The 19,085-nt window shown below is 40.6% G+C and overlaps 1 protein-coding gene across 1 annotated transcript; it reads left to right on the forward strand.

The window, feature by feature from the left end:
• Positions 1 to 669: 669 nt before the first annotated feature.
• On the forward strand, positions 670 to 17,350 carry LOC112257136 (protein phosphatase 1 regulatory subunit 14B). The gene is made up of 4 exons (XM_024430701.2): positions 670 to 1,049; positions 11,495 to 11,575; positions 16,682 to 16,714; positions 16,913 to 17,350. The coding sequence occupies exons 1-4, from the start codon at positions 861 to 863 to the stop codon at positions 16,979 to 16,981; spliced, it is 372 nt and encodes a 123-aa protein (XP_024286469.1). The 5' UTR covers positions 670 to 860; the 3' UTR covers positions 16,982 to 17,350.
• Positions 17,351 to 19,085: the final 1,735 nt, after the last annotated feature.

The following is a 19,085-nucleotide window of genomic DNA, read 5'->3' on the forward strand; positions in this document are numbered from 1 at the left end:
CTGTGATGTAGAGATGATAAGCCACCGAGTAATACAGTAAACTCAGTGCTTGACTTGGACTGAAATACAGTAGGTTCTGGTACTCATTTTGGGTGCCGGTACCTTTTATATTTAGGTGCAGGAGCTCCACAATACTTTTGAGCTTATACAGTATTCTATAAGAGGTGCAGGACCTCAAGCAGTAGAACATTTTAGGTGCCGGTACTCAGCTCCGGTAAGCTCTTTACTCAGTCAAGCACTGAGTAAACTCCTGATTAGGGCACATTGGAAAATTGGAAACCCACATGTGTTAGAATTTGGGACATGGATCTTTTTCTGGATAACAAAATTGTTAAATAAATGTATTTATAACCACTCCGATCTTTGGTTGCCCTCTCATCCCTTTCTCAGATTTTATCACTCCGTAATTGACCTATGCACTCCTACCTGAGAGAGAAGGATAGCACACCTAGACACACACACCTAGACACACACACACACACACACACACACACACACACACACACACACACACACACACACACACACACACACAACACACACTAAGACACACACGCACTAAGACACACACACACACACACACACACACACACACACACACACACACACACACACAGAGGCATATTTCATTACCATCCTCCACAGGCAGCGAGGGAGGGAGGGGGGAGATGAGTGCACATAGACAGACGGAGCAAGCAAGATAGATATGTAGGAGAGCTAGAGCAAGAGAAGAAGAAAAAGATCGAGCACACAAGAAAGACAGCAAGAGAGAGGGTGGGAGTGAGAGCACCAGAGACAGAGGGAGAGATAGAAAGAGAGAGAGACGGCTGTGTGTTTCCTCAGCTGTTTTACCCGAGGCCATGGCAGGCATGGCGTCGGAGCCAGTCACCCAGTCCAGGGTGATGTTCCAGTCCGCAGATAAAAAAGAGGAGCATACGCATCGCAAACTGGGCAAGCTGACCGTCAAATACAACCGCAAGGACCTGCAGAGGAGGCTGGATATTGAGGAGTGGATTGACAATCAGCTGCACCTGCTCTTCGACTATGAGGTAGGTCGTGCACGGCTGCTGCTGGCACAGCTAGGTCCCAGGGGCTGTGTGGGTAGATTTATTACTGCATTATCAGCCTTGTAGATACACATTATCTGACCCTCATATCAGGATGACTATACATCAGATTACATTATTTATATCCTTTCTGAACATCTATCACTGAATGGACATACATACAGCATTCCAGAGTAACACAACATTATCTATCTAACATAAACATATTAATTGGCTAATACAATCACCCCTTTCCTTATTATAAATACTTATACACAGACAGTACTATAGTGCCATGCAGCATCTGTCCTCAAAAGATGAGAATTTACTCCCCTCTGTGACATTGGTTCAGACAGGGCAGCAAATCCCTGTTGTCTTTGGTCAGTTTGCAGTCTGAGACTTCTAAGAACTTGAGAGGTTTACTGGTTAGATCTCGGCAGGGAGGTTGTCTGCAGAAGTGCTTATGGCCAGGATTGCACACCACAAACGGAGGGACTGGGCATTAGCATAATTGATTCCAAAGATTAGGGAGTGGGACCCCTGTGTGGAGATCATAGGACCCCCCGTGTCATCACTGCACTGCAATTTGGTGGGGGTAAATCCAATTATAATCAGAGGCTGCATCGATTTGCTGGGAAGTCTCTGGGGATGCCATGGCAACAGAAGACTGGCTCCCTCGTGAAGAGGAAAGGCACAGAGGAGTCAGAGGGATGTCTTCAGGAGCATGGGCATCCGCGTGATAATGGAGATCATATGACAACACGGCCTGTGTTTGAAGCTGGATTGGGGAAGGACGGGGTGGATGAGGATGATGTTTCTCATTTATTTTCCTGACTGAGGAGGGAGTTGAGTTGGGGCAGTGAGTGACTTGAATGCCTCCAACCAAAAAATGATTCTCTACTGCCAAGAAACACTGCATATGGCATACTGATGCTGCAGGGCATGAGAGAGCATCACGTGTGAGGGGTGTCCTCATTAAAGTTCCTGAAAATAGCTTCAGATGTAGGATCTTAATTTGATCACTCTTTTGTTGCTGATAATGTTCCTGCACAGCAGGAAATGCAAACTTGTAGTGTATTCCAGGTTTAAAAAGGCTTCTAAAGTTTGTAATGTTCACTTTAAAACGTTAGATTTGATTTGTCCTACCAAGAAATGTATCAACACCTACAAAAAAAGTCAATTAATTATAATACACATAATAATTCAACATTTCCTGTTGCTGCAGGATTCTCCTCTCGGCTCAGACTCCATATTTCCCTCAGAACAGGCCAGTGGACAGCCCGTGTGAGCTACTGTAAGCCTGGGTGATTTTAATAAAACCACTCTACTGTCAGATTGGACACACAACAATGGTTGGCGTTTTGTAAGGATTGCATTACACCTGTCTCCTGCAACCAGTGGAAAATACAGGGCGTAAGGGTTGGTAATGTTCTCTAGTTGCGCTGTGATTGGCTCAGTTTTCTGTCATTCATGGGGACACTACATCACCGCAAAATCTACAGGGAGAGCTAAAAAATTGCTGCCTTATTGTAGATTTACATTAGAAGTGCCCATCCAAGAAGGACCAAGGTCCTTGGCCACAGATAAAATTACGTCAAATCACATTACATCATCATAAATTAAGTTGACAATTTACTGGCAAATCCTTGTCATAAAGAGAAAATTATACATAAAACGTTTCAGTGCTCTTCGACCATTGGACATAAACATTAGACAACAAGTTGGAAATTGCAAATTGAACAAAGCAATCACTAGCCTGCTATTCAGTGGAGAGGGTGTGTGGTCCAAGTCTGGGTTTAAGGGTCTCTTTTCCAAGCTTAAAGGGATAAACACTCGCATGCAACACCATGGGCCAGAAAAGGTTGAATACATTGGTCATAATGTCAATCCAGCATGACTTCTGCCGCGTTCAATACAACTGGAAAATCTCAGACTTGTGAGTTCAAGATAACTGGGAACTCAGAAAAAAACGAGCTCCGACTGGGAAAATATGTTTTGAACAGTCATCCAACTCAGAATTCCAAGTTGAGAACTCAGGCCTCTTTCTAAAGCTCCGACCTGAAGATCACTGACGGCATGATTCAACCGTTTTATTTTCGAGTTTCCAGTTGTCTTTAAAGCACCATAAATCCAGAGAATGCCAGACTTTGATGACAAAGTTTGATAACAAAATTTGCCCACAAAAAGGACCACAGCGCCACCTTCTTATTCAAATGAGCACAGCACAACAAGGTGAGTCCAAAAATGTATTATATGCTGCTGCATAAATTATGTATTATTCCAGCGAGATATGTATATTGTAGCTAAGAAAGTAATGTTAAGTGTATGTTGTGTAGTAAGCTATTAGTAGCCCATGTGCCTCGACCTAATAGTTTGGTCACTTTCCCCCTCATAATTTAGCCTACTGTTCTGACTTGGTGGTGCACATGTAGCCTATAGCCTGTTTTAGAGAAATGCCACTGTCAAATATTGTAAGAGCTTTCATTGTCTGCATATATAATCCCTTTATTTATCCTACGGTTCTGACTTGGTGTACAGGGAGAATACTGTAAGAACGGTCCATGTTCTGAATTCTGTCGCTGTACATTTCAAAAGTGCTGAATACATAGTTATATTGACTACATCCGTCTTATCTCACTCATTGTCTTAATCAAAATTATGGATTGCCTCTTATCCGCTCATCATTCCCTTATGCCATAGTTTGTACATCTCAATTGTCAGTAGAAACAACATTTGTTTAAGCAAGTCAGCCATATCAGCTATATTTTTAAAGGCAGTAAATGAGGCTGAATGAACTGTTTCGCTGCCAGACAAGGCTTCGCTGATAGCTAGGTATACTAGTGGTAAGGATTCACTCCATGGTGCTGAAAAGAAAACTCTGGGATGGCTTTATGTAGGTTCTAACAGTTTGTGGGCACCATTATAGTGCAATTAATGTATTGTTTATTGTGTTGCGTTGTGTATCGGTCTTGCTGACATGCAGAAAATTGGGGGAGTTTTCCCCACCAAGATTTACATGCTAAAATCAGCACTGTATAACGTCCCGCTCCTTGAAAGCGGCAGCTCTAGCATTTAGCTTAGTGCGGATGTTGCCTGTAATCCATGGCTTCTTGGGATATGTACAGTACCAGTCAAAAGCTTTAGAACACCTACTCATTCAAAGGTTTTTCTTCATTTTTACTATTTTCTACATTGTAGAATAGTGAATCACAACTATAAAATAACACATATGGAATTATGTAGTAACCAAAAAAGTGTTAAACAAATCAAAATATATTTTATATTTGAGATTATTAAAATAGCCACCCTTTGCCTCGATGACAGCTTTGCATACTCTTGGCATTCTCTCAACCAACTTCATGAGGTAGTCACCTGGAAAGCATTTCAATTAACAAGTGTGCCTTCTTAAAAGTAAATTTGAAGAAATTATTTCCCTCTTAATGCATTTGAGCCAATCAGTTGTGTTGTGACAAGGTAGGTGTGGTATACAGAAGATAGCCCTATTTGGTACAAGACCAAGTCCATGTTATGGCAAGAACAGCTCAAATAAGCAAAGAGAAATGACCGTCCATCATTACTTGAAGCCTTGTGTAGTCTTAACATTCTGTATACTCCCCTTGTCCTAAGGGTAAAAAGTGACCCTCCTTCACTAAACCCATAAAATAAAGCAGCTTAATTTAATTTTAAACCCCAAATATATTTTGCATGAAGAAACAACCTGTCATTCATCACAAACTTTGTGAATATCTGGGTTTTCCCTCTTCACAATGCAGAAAGACTGCATTTAAATCTGTGGACACCACTTATTTGAACACACCTGTCATACTTGTTTTCTTTACTAAAGTAGAGGTCTATTATTAGTATTATTATTATTATTGCTAAAGGTACTGCATAGGTGTAAACATACATTTTTTAGCAAGAGATAGCACCTGTATAGCCTAAGAAAGTGGCAGAAATGTGCAGAAAGTAGTTTTGAATGCATTTTATTGAAGGGAAACAATAACCGTCTTACTTTTTTGGCAACATAGTGATATATTCTTATATACTGTAGAATGAGGACTTCAACAACAAAATACTAGTCTTCTCCCATTTTTTGAACCATTGCCCCCACCCACAAGGTGTATAAACAACAACAATAAATAAGAACATAATAAGATAATAGATACAAAACAAAAACGTGAACAACATGAATCAATCAACTCTAATTAGCACATGTAGGACTATTGGCATCTCCTCCTCTTGCCTGCCCCAGCTGCAGCCTCAGGTGGATCAGGACAAGATTTGGGCCCCTGAACAGCATTTCACACGCGCTGCAGAGGCTGCTATGCGGGGGAGGTGCTCCCTTCTTTGAATGTGTGGGGTTACAAGTGCCTTTCCCAGCTGCTCCAGGAACACCCTCCTCTTGTTCCGCTTATCAGGCATCGAGGTAGGGTTGATATTCTAACTCAGGCGAGCAGAACCCAGTTAGAATATGGTTCCAGAACTATTTATAATTTGCATAGGGTTTGATATTATTGTCATACTATTATCATGATAATTATGTACAGTAGATATTTTACATTTTAGTCATTTAGCAGACACTCACTTACAGTAGTGAGTGCATACATTTTCTTTCTGGTCTCCCGTGGGAATCAAACCCACAACCCCAGCGTAGCAAGCGCAACTAAGCTACACAGGACACGTAATCAGTACGCTAATAGTAGACTAGTAGACAGTACACTAATGTTATTGTGTTTGAGTTCTTGACTGTACTAATTTGTCTGCGGGAATCCCTGAGAGAGAAGGCCCTTTATGACTGAAGGATGTTGCACGTAATGGGATCCCTGCATGATTGATGGAATGATAACAGATACAGTAGCAGTAGTAGCAACTCCTTTGTCATTGTGGTTATGGGGCCTGCCATATGAAACAGGCCTGTTGTCTGGTAGGTACAGTCTTTGTGGGTTTGTACTCCTGTATGGATAAAACAGTATGACTAGGGCAAGCAGGGTTTCCTGGACAGGTCACGCAGTCAAGAAAAAACTCCTGCCCTATCTCTTTATAGGATTTGAGGTGCTCCTGTCTTAATGTCATATTTCAGTGGTGACTAGACAAACTCCAGTCTATCTGAGAAGGATAAGTTGTTTGGTAGACACCACCCATTGGTGTGGCAGGAGGAGACATGGTTGGTCCATGTGCATTGACAAATGGGATGAATTTTGCATGAACTCAGGGGAATGCAGGTTAGGCTGTGGTTGGATACTCTGACTCTTCCGTGTGGAAGTATTTAGTGGTCAGCCCCCTGTGTCAAGAGCTGAATTATTTAGTGACATCTCTAATTTATACAAGTAGCTTATTGGTTGGGTATTGAGTGGCAGTGGCACTGGACCACGTTGATGACTTCATACCTTTTAGGAAAATAGTCTCAAATCGTAGAGGTGTGAAAAAACACTAAGAGTAGGAAAAACTTCAAAATTAACAGAAAATATCCTTACTCAATGGAAATATACTTCAGACTGCAGTTATGTCATTATCTGTTGATGTGCCCTTGAGCAAGGCACTTAAGCCTAATAGCTCCTGTAAAGGGATAAGAGCATCTGCTAAATTACTAAAATGTAAATGTAATTATTAATTTACACATGTAAAGCAATATGGCTCTCGTTTCAATGGATATAGTACTAAATGCGTGATGCCTCTAACTTGTTACAGCCATTAGCCTCCTCACAATGCAGATGATCTCAGATAAATGTCATGCGTATGACCTGTGACCCCTCTGTTATGGTATGTTTTGATTGGTCGACAGCTCGAGCCTCTTACAGGAAAAAAATGTCATGAGTAATGAATTTAGACGACAATCAGTCTTGTCTGACTTTCACGTCAGCCTCTTTTCAAAACAACATGGTTTTGTGGGAAAGGTTTCCTTTACGTCTCTGATTAGTATCAACTACACTGAACAAGAATATAAACGCAGCACGCAAAAATTTCAAAGATCTGACCTAGTTACAGTTCATATAAGGAAATCAGTCAATTTAAATAAATTCAATACGCCCTAATCTATGGATTTTGAAGACTGGGAATACAGATATGCATCTGTTGGTCACAGATACATAAAAAAAAGTAGGGGCATTGATCAGAAAACTAGTCAGTATTTGGTGTGACCACCATTTATTCATAACATTGACATCAGCAAACCACACGACGCCATGCACGCTGCCTGCCAACTGCCAGGTATAATTGAAACCAGGATTCATCCGTGAAGAGCACACTTCTCCAGCGTGCCAGTGGCCATCGAAGGTAAGCATTTGCCCACTGATGTCGGTTACGATGCCAATCTGCAGTCAGGTCAAGACCCTGGTGAGGACGACGAGATGAGCTTCCCCGAGACGGTTTCTGACAGTTTGTGCAGAAACTCTTCGGTTGTGCAAACCCACAGTTTCATCAGCTGCCCGGGTGGTGGTCTCAGACGATCTCGCAGGTGAAGAAGCCAGCTGTGGAGGTCCTAGGCTGGCGTGGTTACATGTGGTCTGTGGTCGTTTGGCCGGTTGGATGTACTGCCAAATTCTCTAAAACGACGTTGGAGGTGGCTAATGGTATAGAAATTAATATTTAATTCTCTGGCAAAAGCTCTGGTGGAAATTTCTGCAATCCCCATGCCAATTGCACGCTCCCTCAAAACTTCAGACATCTGTGGCATTGTGTTGTGTGCCAAAACTGCACATTTTAGAGTGGCCTTTTAATTGTCCACATCACAAGGTGCACCAGTGTAATGATCATGCTGTTTAATCAGCTTCTTGATATGCCACACCTGTCAGGTGGATGGATTATCTTGGTAAAGGAGAAATGCTCACTAACAGGGATGTAAACAAATGTGTGCACAAAATGTGAGAGAAATAAGCTATTTGTGCATATGGAAAATTACTGGAAACGTTTATTTAATCTCATGAAACATTTATGACGTTTATATTTTTGTTCAGTATAATAAGACTGATTGGTTTAGGAACATCGGTTTGTTATGTGGTCAGAGTGTTTTAGGGATTCAAGCAAAGTGGAGAATGTAGCTTCTCTATCGTACTGCATAATCACCATGTACTTATTGTAAATGCATCAATCTACAATACCTCAGCAGTTGGCTGCTATGATATGATTTCTGTCTTGTCATGTCAATGTTGAATATAAATGGTCATGAACCCCAAATTCCAATCAAATTTCAATTGAACTCTACCTAAAGGCAATGTAGTTTTAGGCTCTGCTGGCATGGATACAACTGGCCCCTTGGATACAGGAGCATCTTATCCTAACAAAATCCCTCAACATAAAATGGTTAATTAAGATTGCAGTTCTAATCCATTTTGCAGTTAAAAAATGATGCTCCTCTAAAGAACCACTTTCATATTCATGTGTTAAAATGAATGCCAACATTCATTTTAATGTCGGACTAGTTTCTCTAACTTCAAAAGTGCTGTCGAGACATTTTCAGTCCCGGATAAAAAAATTTTTTGAATAAAATAAAATCACACAAATGAAAAGCATTCAACCCCACACAATATAAACATTGAAGAGCTACTACAAAAGGTTACAAAGGCTTTCTCATGACAATAACAAATGCATACACTTTTTCTCCAACTGAATTTTCGAAACTTTCATTGATATTCTGTGGTATTGTGCATTGCCCTGCAGTCTTAAGCCAGAGTCAGACAGAGAGAGGATCACTGGATCAGTGGTTCGCTGGCCCAGCACAGCCCAGCAGGGCCCTGCATCCGTGGAATAATGCCAATATGCAGAATCCCAAACAGTCAGACCTGGCATCATTTATCAATTAGAGGGACACACAGGGGACTCTGGACTGGGCTGTTGATCTCTTCCATTCTGCCACTCAGCACTAGACTCATTGATTAGCGCTCTCCTCAGCACTAGACTCATTGATTAGCGCTCTCCTCATCCAGAGATCTGCCATCTTCAACAGACCTGCCATTAAACCCCCAACTGGAAAATTCTCTTTTTAAGGGCTTTTCAAATCTAAAACTACACCTGCTGACTCCAGATAATCCCCAGCTCAGTTTTCCATGGCCAGAAGTGAGCCATCATCGTATCCTGTCAGTAAATGGTATTCAAAGGGCAATATCAGCCAGTATATAGATAGATTACTATTACCTTAGTATTTGTTTTAGGTTAGCGGAGTCATTTTGGTGTGGATGTGGTTTTGCAATGTTTCTCAAAGATGGCAGACACTCATCTATATCTAGGGGCTGTAACTGACATTGGTAGGAGTTAATTGGATTCATTTGAAATCTGTTAACACAGTCTACTAAATTCATTAGATAATTAGATTTCCAGGTAAGTGTCAGTTTACAACAAATGACCACATATCACACAGTAAGGGGTTATTCTTAAACACACCTAGAATATTTACCCCAGGTCTAGACTAATCTGCACAGGATATTTGCCATATAAAGAAATTAGCCCAGAATAAGGAAGCAGAAACACTGCTAATTTCATATTTTAAAAAATTAAACAGAGGAATTCTTACTCTAATGGTTGAGCAAAATGCCAGCTGGGTAAATCATCCGTGAAATCAGATGGAAGTTGCCTTTCCTCCTGCCCCTGGTCAAAATATGTAAGTTCATTAGTCCATAATCTATGGGTTTCACTTGACTGGGAATACAGATATACCTTTAAAAAAAGGTAGGGGCGTGGATCAGAAAACCAGTCAGCATCTGGTCTGGCCACCATTTGCCTCATGCAGCGCGACACGTCTCCTTCGCATAGAGTTGATCAGGCTGTTGATTGTGGCCTGTGGAATGTTGTCCCACTCCTCATCAATGCGGTTATTGTCGGGAAATAGAACACGCTGTCGTACACGTCGATCCAGAGCATCCCAAACATGTTCAACGGGTGATATGTCTGGTGAGTATGCAGGCCATGAAAGAACTAGGACATTTTCAGTTTCCAGGAATCGTGCACAGATCCTTGCGACATGGGGCCGTGCATTATCATGCTGAAACATGAGGTGATGGCGGTGGATGAATGGCACGACAATGGGCCTCAGCATCTCGTTCAAATTTCCATCGATAAAATGCATTGTGTTTGTTGTCCGTAGCTTATGCCTGCCCATAGCATTACCCCACTGCCACCATGGGGCACTCTGTTCACAACGTTGACATAAGCAATCCACTCGCTCACACAACACCATCTGCCAGTGTCACGTCCTGACCTTAGTATGTTTCTATTTTAGGTTGGTCAGGGCGTGAGTTGGGGTGGACATTCTATGTTTTGTTCTTGTGTTTATATTTCTATGTGTTTGGCCTGGTATGGTTCCCAATCAGAGGCAGCTGTCAATCGTTGTCTCTGATTGAGAACCATACTTAGGTAGCCTGTTTTCCCACTCTTGTTGGTGGGTGGTTATTTCCCGTTTCAGTGTTTTTCACCATTCGGGACTGTTTCATTTTTTTTTTATTCACTTGTTCGTTTGTTTCCTGTGTTCAGTGTAATAAATATGACGAACACTTACCACGCTGCATATTGGTCCAATATTTCCTAGTACGCCTCAGACGACGAAGAGATTCATTACAGCCAGGTATAGTTGAAACCGGGATTTATCCATGAAGAGCACACTTCTCCAGATTGCCAGAGGCCATCAAAGGAGAGCATTTGCTGAACTGCAGATGGTTTCTGACAGTTTGTGCAACCAAAATTATTTGGTTGTGCAAACCCACAGTTTGGTCTCAGATGATCCCGCAGATAAAATGCCGGATGTGAAGGCCCTGGGCTGGCGTGGTTACACGTGGTCTGCGGTTCTGAGGCTGTTTGGACATACTGCCAAATTCTCTAAAACGAAGTTGGAGGCGGCTTATGCTAGAGAAATTAACATTCAATTCTCTGGCAACAGCTCTGTTGGACATTCCTGCAGTCAGCATGCCAATTACATGCTCCCTCAACTCTTCAGATATCTGTTGCATTGTGTTGTGTGACAAAACATTTTAGAGTGGCTCTTTATTGTTCCCAGCAAATGTTGTACCTGTGCAATGATCATAGAGTTTAATCAGCTTCTTGATATGCCACACCTGTCAAGTGGATGGATTATCCTGGACATGGAGAAATGCTCACTAACAGGGATGTAAATGAATTTGTGCACAACATTTGAGAGAAATAAGCTTTTTGAGTGTATTTATTTCAGCTCATGAAACGTGGGACCAACACTTTACATGTTGCGTTTATATTTGAGGTTAGACATACATTATTGTTCTAGTGGTACAACATGCTTGATGCATCAGCAATGCCTTTAAGACTTGATACTCTAAGACTCATTTTCTTTGGTACGGTTAAGTGAAATATGTTCAAACATATTTAGGGCCTATTTAAGGTGGCAGGGAGCCGCAGTCACAGTTCATCTATGTTTGCATGGCGGGTAAAAAAACAACGTCCCTGTGTCTCTGACCTCTTTCTTTCTCTCATTCTCTCTCTCTGTCCAGGAGGAGGAGATCACAGAGTTAGAGATTGACATAGATGAGCTGCTGGAGCTATCTGACACGGAGCAGAGATCCAGACTGCAGGTGATTACTGGCAGGATGTCCTGAGAGGTCAGGTTAAAGGTGTAAAAAAAATCTAAGTACAGTATGTTACCGTACCATATTTTAACGGTATCCAATACAGTTACTGTAATCTTTTTTACCTGTGTTATTACGGTAACTCTCAGTCTTGTAAGTTACGGCAAAAACAAAAGTACAGTGCATTAGTGTAATAATATTATGGGAATTGTAACAAATTAATGAATTAATAATTGGATTAATGAATTAATGAAATTCATTCAGTGTAGATGAGGTTTGTATTTTACTGCAAGGATTGGTGCAAGCATGTTGGCTAGGTAATTTGCTCACATATTACAGCATATCGATGAATTACAGTGTAGAAGAAGCTTTTGTTAAAACCTCTAGAAGTGCAAGTGGAAAAATAACATTTTGGTATTTTATATCTTACTTTGTTTTCTTTTTTTATTCAGCAGAACCCTTTGAGACCAGGGTTTCATTTACAATGGTGCATCAAGGACAACAATACAATAAATTAAAAATTAAAAGTTAAAATAAACTTACAGAATCAACATTATAGAATCAAACACCACAATTATTATTAAAACAATTATTTACATTCAATCCAAACAGTTGCAATTCTCAAAAAATATACTCAACATTAAAGTCCTAAACTGCCCTAGAGACACCAGAGAGTCAAGATGTAGGGAGTTTTGTAGGCTATTCCAAAAATGGGGGGCACTAAAAGTGAAGGTGGATATACCTAGATCGGTATGTACTAATGGAACCTCAAGAGTTAAATGGTTAACTATTAAGGTTCCACTAGTATATACCAATCTAGGTAAATCCGTCTGGAACGGGTTTGGTGTCTCATATTTTCTTTTAACAGTGAAGTGAGGTAGGTTGGAAGCTTGCCAATCCCACAATGATGTGCGGTTACAGTAATGTACTGTTAAATCAAAGTTTCTTTGGAATAAACTGTATCATTTACTGTTTACGCATAAAAACACCCAGAGTGAATTGCCATTACTGTAAATAATTAATAAGGTACTATACTGTTAGTTTTATTGTATAATACTGTCAAAACAATGTTATAACAGGCAATACCTGCTCTGCTCCGTTCAGAATCACTAAAAGGAGCAGACAAAGTGATCTAATTTCGCCTTTGCATGGAACCCATTTGCCAGACAATTCTTCAATCGAGCAAATAATACCAATTTCCCTGAAATCTACTGATCACTATATCAATTTTTTTTTACTATACCTAGATAATATATCTCAATCACTCCCAAATGTATTGAAGATCAAAGATAAATTCAGCTTAATCTCAAGATATAAAATGAATCTAACCAAATCAGCCCTACTGCCTCTCAAGACCCCGATGGATGAGTTTCTCTACTTATGGAATCCTAATCGTTTACCATTTTAAATATTTGGGAGTAGATATTTTTCCTTCCTTAGATAAAACCTTTGCCATAAACTTTAACAGAACGCTTAAAATCAATTCAATCTGACCTCAGTAGGTGGAATAATATCCCAGTTGCCTTAACCGGCAGAATATCTATTGCTAAAATGAATACCCATATTGCCACGGCTGAATTTCTGTAGTTCAATGCTTCAAATGGCTCCCCCTTCTGGCTATTGGGATAAAATTCATTGTGTGTTTTCAAAATGTATATGGCAAGGTAAACGATCCCGGATCAAATGAACAAACGTACAAAGAGGGAAAGACGTAGGAGGACTATCCATACCAAACGTTTCAATTGTATTTTCAGGCACTAGTATTTTGCTCAAACTTAAATTGGTTTAGACATTATGCCCCCTGGCTTAGTATGGAGTTGTTGCCCTGGAAGAGGTGGTCTTCACTGATATATCCCTGAAACAATTTAAACTACACGGGGGTCCTATTATTGCTCACTCAATTTGTATTTGCCACAAAATGTACAAACAAAATAGCATGCGCATACTCCATATTTCACAAGAACGCCTTGCGATCTGGAGTGCGGCCTTTTGCGTCCCCCCAAATAGTCCAAAAGTGGAATCTGTACCTTTGCCGATATCATGGACAGTAATGGTTTGAGAACATTCCAAGATTTGAAAGATACATACACATTACCAGACAAATCATTCTTTGCTAGCCTATGGAGTCCCTTGGAAAACCAAACTACCGAAACATCCAATGATGGGATTTGTAAATAAATTATCTGGGCTCCCGAAAGGACTGATCTCTATAATACACAGTGCCTTCGGAAAGTATTCCGACCCCATGACTTTTCCACATTTTGTTACGCTACAGCCTTAATTTGAAATGGATTAGATTAAAAAAATCCTCATCAATCTACACACAATACTTATTATTGACAAAGGAAAAACAAGTATTTAGAATTTTTTGCAAATGTATTAAAAATAAAAAAACAAATACCTTTTTTACATAACTATTCTAGGACTTGATTGGAGTCCACCTGTGGTAAGTTCAATTGATTGGACATGATTTGGAAAAGCACACACCTGTCTATATAAGGTCCCACAGTTGACAGTGCATGTCAGAGCAAAAACCAAGCCATGAGGTTGAAGGAATTGTCCGTAGAGCTCCGACCAAGGCACAGCTCTAGGGAAGGGTACCAAAACATTTCTGCAGCATTGAAGGTCCCCAAGAACACAGTAACCTCCATCAATCCTAAATGGCAGAAGTTTGGAACCACCAAGACTCTTCCTAGAGCTGGCCGCCCGGGCCAAACTGAGCAATCAGGGGAGAAGGGCCTTGGTCTGAGAGGTGACCAAAATCCCAGTGGTCACTCTGACAGAGCTCCAGAGTTCCTCTGTGGAGATGGGAGAACCTTCCAGAAGGACAGCCATCTCTGCAGTACTCCACCAAGCAGGACCTTTATGGTAGAGTGGCCAGATGAAAACCATTCCTCAGTAAAAGCCACATGACAGCCCGTTTGGAGTTTGCTAAGAGGCAGCTAAAGGACTCTCAGACAATGAGAAACCAAATTTCCTGGTCCGATGAAACCAAGATTGAACTCTTTGGCCTGAATGCCAAGTGTCACATCTGGAGGAAACCTGGCACCATTCCTACAGTGAAGCATGGTGGTGGCAGCATCATGTGTTGGGGATGTTTTTCAGCAGCAGGGACTGGGCGACTAGTCAGGATCGAGGGAAAGCTGAACATAGCAAGTACAGAGAGATCCTTGATGAAAACCTGCTCCAGAGCACTCAGGACCTCAGACTGGGACGAAGGTTCACCTTACAACAAGATAACTACCCTAAGCACACAACCAAGACAACGCAGGAGTGGCTTCGGGACAAGTCTCAATGTCCTTGAGTGGCCCAGCCAGAGCCCAGACTTGAACCCAATCGAACATCTCTGGAGAGACATGAAAATAGCTGTGCAGCAACGCTCCCCATCCAACCTGACAGAGCCTGAGAGGATCTGCAGAGATGAATGGGAGAAACTCCTCATATACAGGTGTGCAAAGCTGTAGCGTCATACCCAAGAAGACCCGAGGCTGTAATCGCAGCCAAAGCTGCTTCAACAATGTAAAGGGTCTGAATACTTATGTAAATGTGATATTTGCAAAATTTCAAAAAAACTATTTTTGTTTTGTCATTATGGGGTATTGTGTGTAGATTGATGAGGGGGAAAAAACTATTTCATCAGTTTTAGAATAAGTCTATAACGTAACAAAATGTGGAAACCGTCAAGTGGTCTGAATACTTTCCGAATGCACTGTATGAACAACTTTTGGAAAGCTCATATTCTGAGCTAGCCATTAAAAAAGTATGATCCACAGATCTAATTGAATCTAAGCAAACCATTAACTGGAACAGATTATGGAAAAATATAACCTTGGAATCCCTTAATTTGAACCATCAATTTATACATTTTAAGTTTGCTCACAGACTGTATTTAACATCAAGGAAACATTTTACGATGAAATTGGCCCCAACCCCCTACTGTTCACCGTGTCCCCTAAATCAGGTAGGCATATTTCTCCATATGATATGGGAGTTTCCTGCAGTTAAATGCTTCTGGGGCAAATATGGAAAATGTGTTTAGAAGTGCATGAATGTAAATATTCAATGCTTTACATATATTATGTTACAACGATGATAGTTCCCTGAATCTCTCAATCAATCAAAGACAATTAATGCTGGCAGGCAGCACTGCTGCAAAAAAAAACATGTTGGCTCTTAGATATCATCACCTCACTCTTTCCCAATGTGCCAGTGAATAGAGTTACTATTAGAAGTTACAACATAATTATCAACAGTGAGAATGAATGATGCTGGTCAAGGAACAATTGAAGCCTGGACAAATGTACTTGACTCTGTAAGAATAATCGCAGCTAAAGCCCAAAACATACAAATAAACAATCCATAAATCCCAACACATATAATAAATATATATATATAATGTACAACCCTAGTTGCTAGGGGGTGGGAAACATGGTTTCCATGAGTTGGGGTGGGGGGTGTTGGATGGAGACTTGTTGGCTTGGTGGGTTTGGGGTAATGGGATGGGAGGTTGGAAGCCCACTTATTTTTTGTTTTGGTTTCCTGTTTATACTGAATGTATTATCACTTCAACTGTATGTATTTCTTGCTGTTGACTTTCTTTTGAGTGGCAGCCTACAGGTACAGGTACATATAATGTACATATAATTTGAAGTGTATAATGTACCCCCAACAAATACACATTTGGTCAACAAAGAAAACAACAATAACGTTTTACAGTATAGTTATAAAAGATGAGAGTTATCACAGTAACTTTTGAGCCATTTAAAAGAAGCTCATTAAGAGACACAAACAGGGAGAACATAGATATTTTCCAGCCAAGGTTTCACTGAAAGCTATACCTTCACAAATGCTAAGCCTTGTCTAGCAGACAGCAAGCCATGGAAAATTGACATCTCTTCAGAAGCCATTTTGTGGGTCACAGTACGAGGCAATACTTACACTTCAGCTATGCCCTTGTTTATACTTCACACATACACCAGGGCATATTTAACAAAGTAGGGTAATTGCTTTACAAGCGCTTGATCCCAGTTGGTGTCCTTTCGCAATGTTAGACGTGAAAGAGCAATGTCTGCTACAGTTACTGAGGCCATGTTTGTTTCTGTACATTTACAGGAGTTACTGCAGGAATGTGAGAAGCCAAAAGAGGTGAGACACAACCATCAACTATTGTAACCTTAGTCGTGTACCGAAAAAATTAATCATCAAATTACACTTATTGTACATTTACTCTCTACAAAGAAATACTTGCAATTCAATGGTCCACTGCTCAAACAGTCTCAGAGCGAGTTTAACCGTCAACTGCTGGTACGGGTAGTGTTAAATCATTCTCTTCCTCCCTTTCAGGACTTTATCAATGGGCTGCTTTATCGGATGAAGGGCCTACGCAAAATGTCAGGGCCCCTGAAGAAATAATAATAGGTCAAATCAAGAATCGAGACAATGTGAAGCGCCCCAGACTCCGCGATCCACCCGTCATTACCTGGTATTTTGGATGTCTCTCTGTGCAGTTGCATGTTAACGGGACCTTCTCTCTGCACACATGGGTCAATGTTGGTCTGTAAAGAGAACAGTGGGTTTTGATTGGTGTTTTATAGAACATTATTTATGGACAGTTTAAACATTTTGATTCCCCTCAATTAAAATAATGCACCAGTAGTAAAATGTATTGTCTATTACTCACATGGAATGTTTTTGTGTCAGACTGTACATTTTTGCTTGCCTACTTATGTACATATATTTTTGTTCTGATAAGTGTTTGTCAATAAAAGCAACATTTTTTGAGACAAGGCTCTGGATGTATACCTACTGTGTATGGATGACATGTAATTTCATAGAAGGATAAAGCCAGTCAGTGTATATAAACATCAAAATAGTGGCTGATAGATCGCTGGTTCGGGTGCCTGTTTTTACTTGGTGGTGGATCTGTCAACGTGTCCTTGGTCGGGGCGCTTGACCATGGTTGTTCCGGTGGTTCGCTCTGGATTGGAGTCTGTTAGATGACAATGTAATGTAAATGTTGACCGGATTCACTGAAGGTAGATTGTATGTTTTAATATTCACAAAAAAACAGTACTATTCTAAAAGCTACATGCTTCACACTGGAGACACTGTACAAGAAGAGAGGAAGAGATTGAAAATTTGATGCCACCAGAAGTAGGGCAGAGAGAATGGCAGCCCCAAGGCAGTTGTTAGGCTATGCTACCGTGGCACTGCCAACCCTCCCAATGCTCTTCACCCATCAATATGTAATTCCAATCAGCACCAGTGGATAAATCAGCATCGAGGGGAAATATTACGCTTTAATTATTTAAATATTGCTCTCAATTTTCTGCATGTTTGCACTTTAACACACCATTGCTCCGACGCAAATGACACAAAGTCATGTTTTTTGTTAAAGACCCAGTACAGTCAAAAACTAGATTCCCCTGTGTTTTTATATACAGTACCAGTCAACAGTTTGGACACACCTACTCATTCAAGGATAAAAAAAATAATAAAATAATCACTATTTTCTACATTGTACAATAATAATGAAGAATCAAATCTATGAAATAACACTTATGGAATCATGTAGTAACCAAAAAAGTGTTAAACAAATCAAATATATTTTATATTTGAGATTCTTCAAAGTAGCTAACCTTTGCCTTGATGACAGCTTTGCACACTCTTGGAATTCTCTCATCCTGCTTCATGAGGTAGTCACCTGGAATGCATTTCAATTAACAGGTGTGCCTTGTTAAAAGTACATTTGTGGAATTTCTTTCCTTCTTAATGAATTTGAGCCAATCAGTTGTGTTGTGACAAGGTAGGGGTGGTATACAGAAGATAGCCCTATTTGGGAAAACACCAAGTCCATATTATGGCAAGAATAGTTCAAATAAGCAGAGAGAAATGACAGTCCATCATTACTTTAAGACATGAAGTTCAGTCAATACGGAAAAGTTCAAGAACTTTGAAAGTTTCTTCAAGTGCAGTCGCAAAAACCATCAAGCGTTATAATGAAACTGGCTCTCATGAGGGCCGCCACAGGAAAAGAAGACTCAGAGTTACCTCTGATGCAGAGGATAAGTTCATAAGAGTTAACTTCACCTCAGATTGCAGCCCAAATAAATTCTTCACAGTATTCAAGTAACAGACACATCTCAACATCAACTGTTCAGAGGAGACTGCGTGAACCTTCATGGTTGAATTGAAGCAAATAAACCTATACTAAAGGACAACAATAAGAAGAGACGTGGCTGAGTCTTTCAGCATGACAATGATCCCAAACACACCGCCCGGGCAACGAAGGAGTGGCTTCGTAAGAAGCATTTCAAGGTCCTGGAGTGGCCTGGCCAGTCTCCAGATCTCAACCCCATAGAAAATCTTTGGAGGGAGTTGAAAGTCTGTGTTGCCCAGTAACAGCCCCAAAACATCACTGCTTTAGAGGAGATCTGCATGGAGGAATGGGCCAAAATACCAGCAACAGTGTGTCAAAACCTTGTGAAGACTTACAGAAAACGTTTGACCTCAGTCA

The sequence above is a fragment of the Oncorhynchus tshawytscha genome, linkage group LG08 (genome assembly GCF_018296145.1).
Source record: "Oncorhynchus tshawytscha isolate Ot180627B linkage group LG08, Otsh_v2.0, whole genome shotgun sequence".
Lineage (NCBI taxonomy): Eukaryota > Metazoa > Chordata > Actinopteri > Salmoniformes > Salmonidae > Oncorhynchus > Oncorhynchus tshawytscha.

Bases quoted from the DNA above. Each gene is read 5' to 3' on its own strand.
- LOC112257136 (XM_024430701.2), top strand. From the start codon at position 861: ATGGCAGGCATGGCGTCGGAGCCAGTCACCCAGTCCAGGGTGATGTTC. The intron at 11,576-16,681 runs GTGATTACTGGC...GTACATTTACAG, and splicing joins AGCAGAGATCCAGACTGCAG to GAGTTACTGCAGGAATGTGA. The intron at 16,715-16,912 runs GTGAGACACAAC...CCTCCCTTTCAG, and splicing joins AATGTGAGAAGCCAAAAGAG to GACTTTATCAATGGGCTGCT.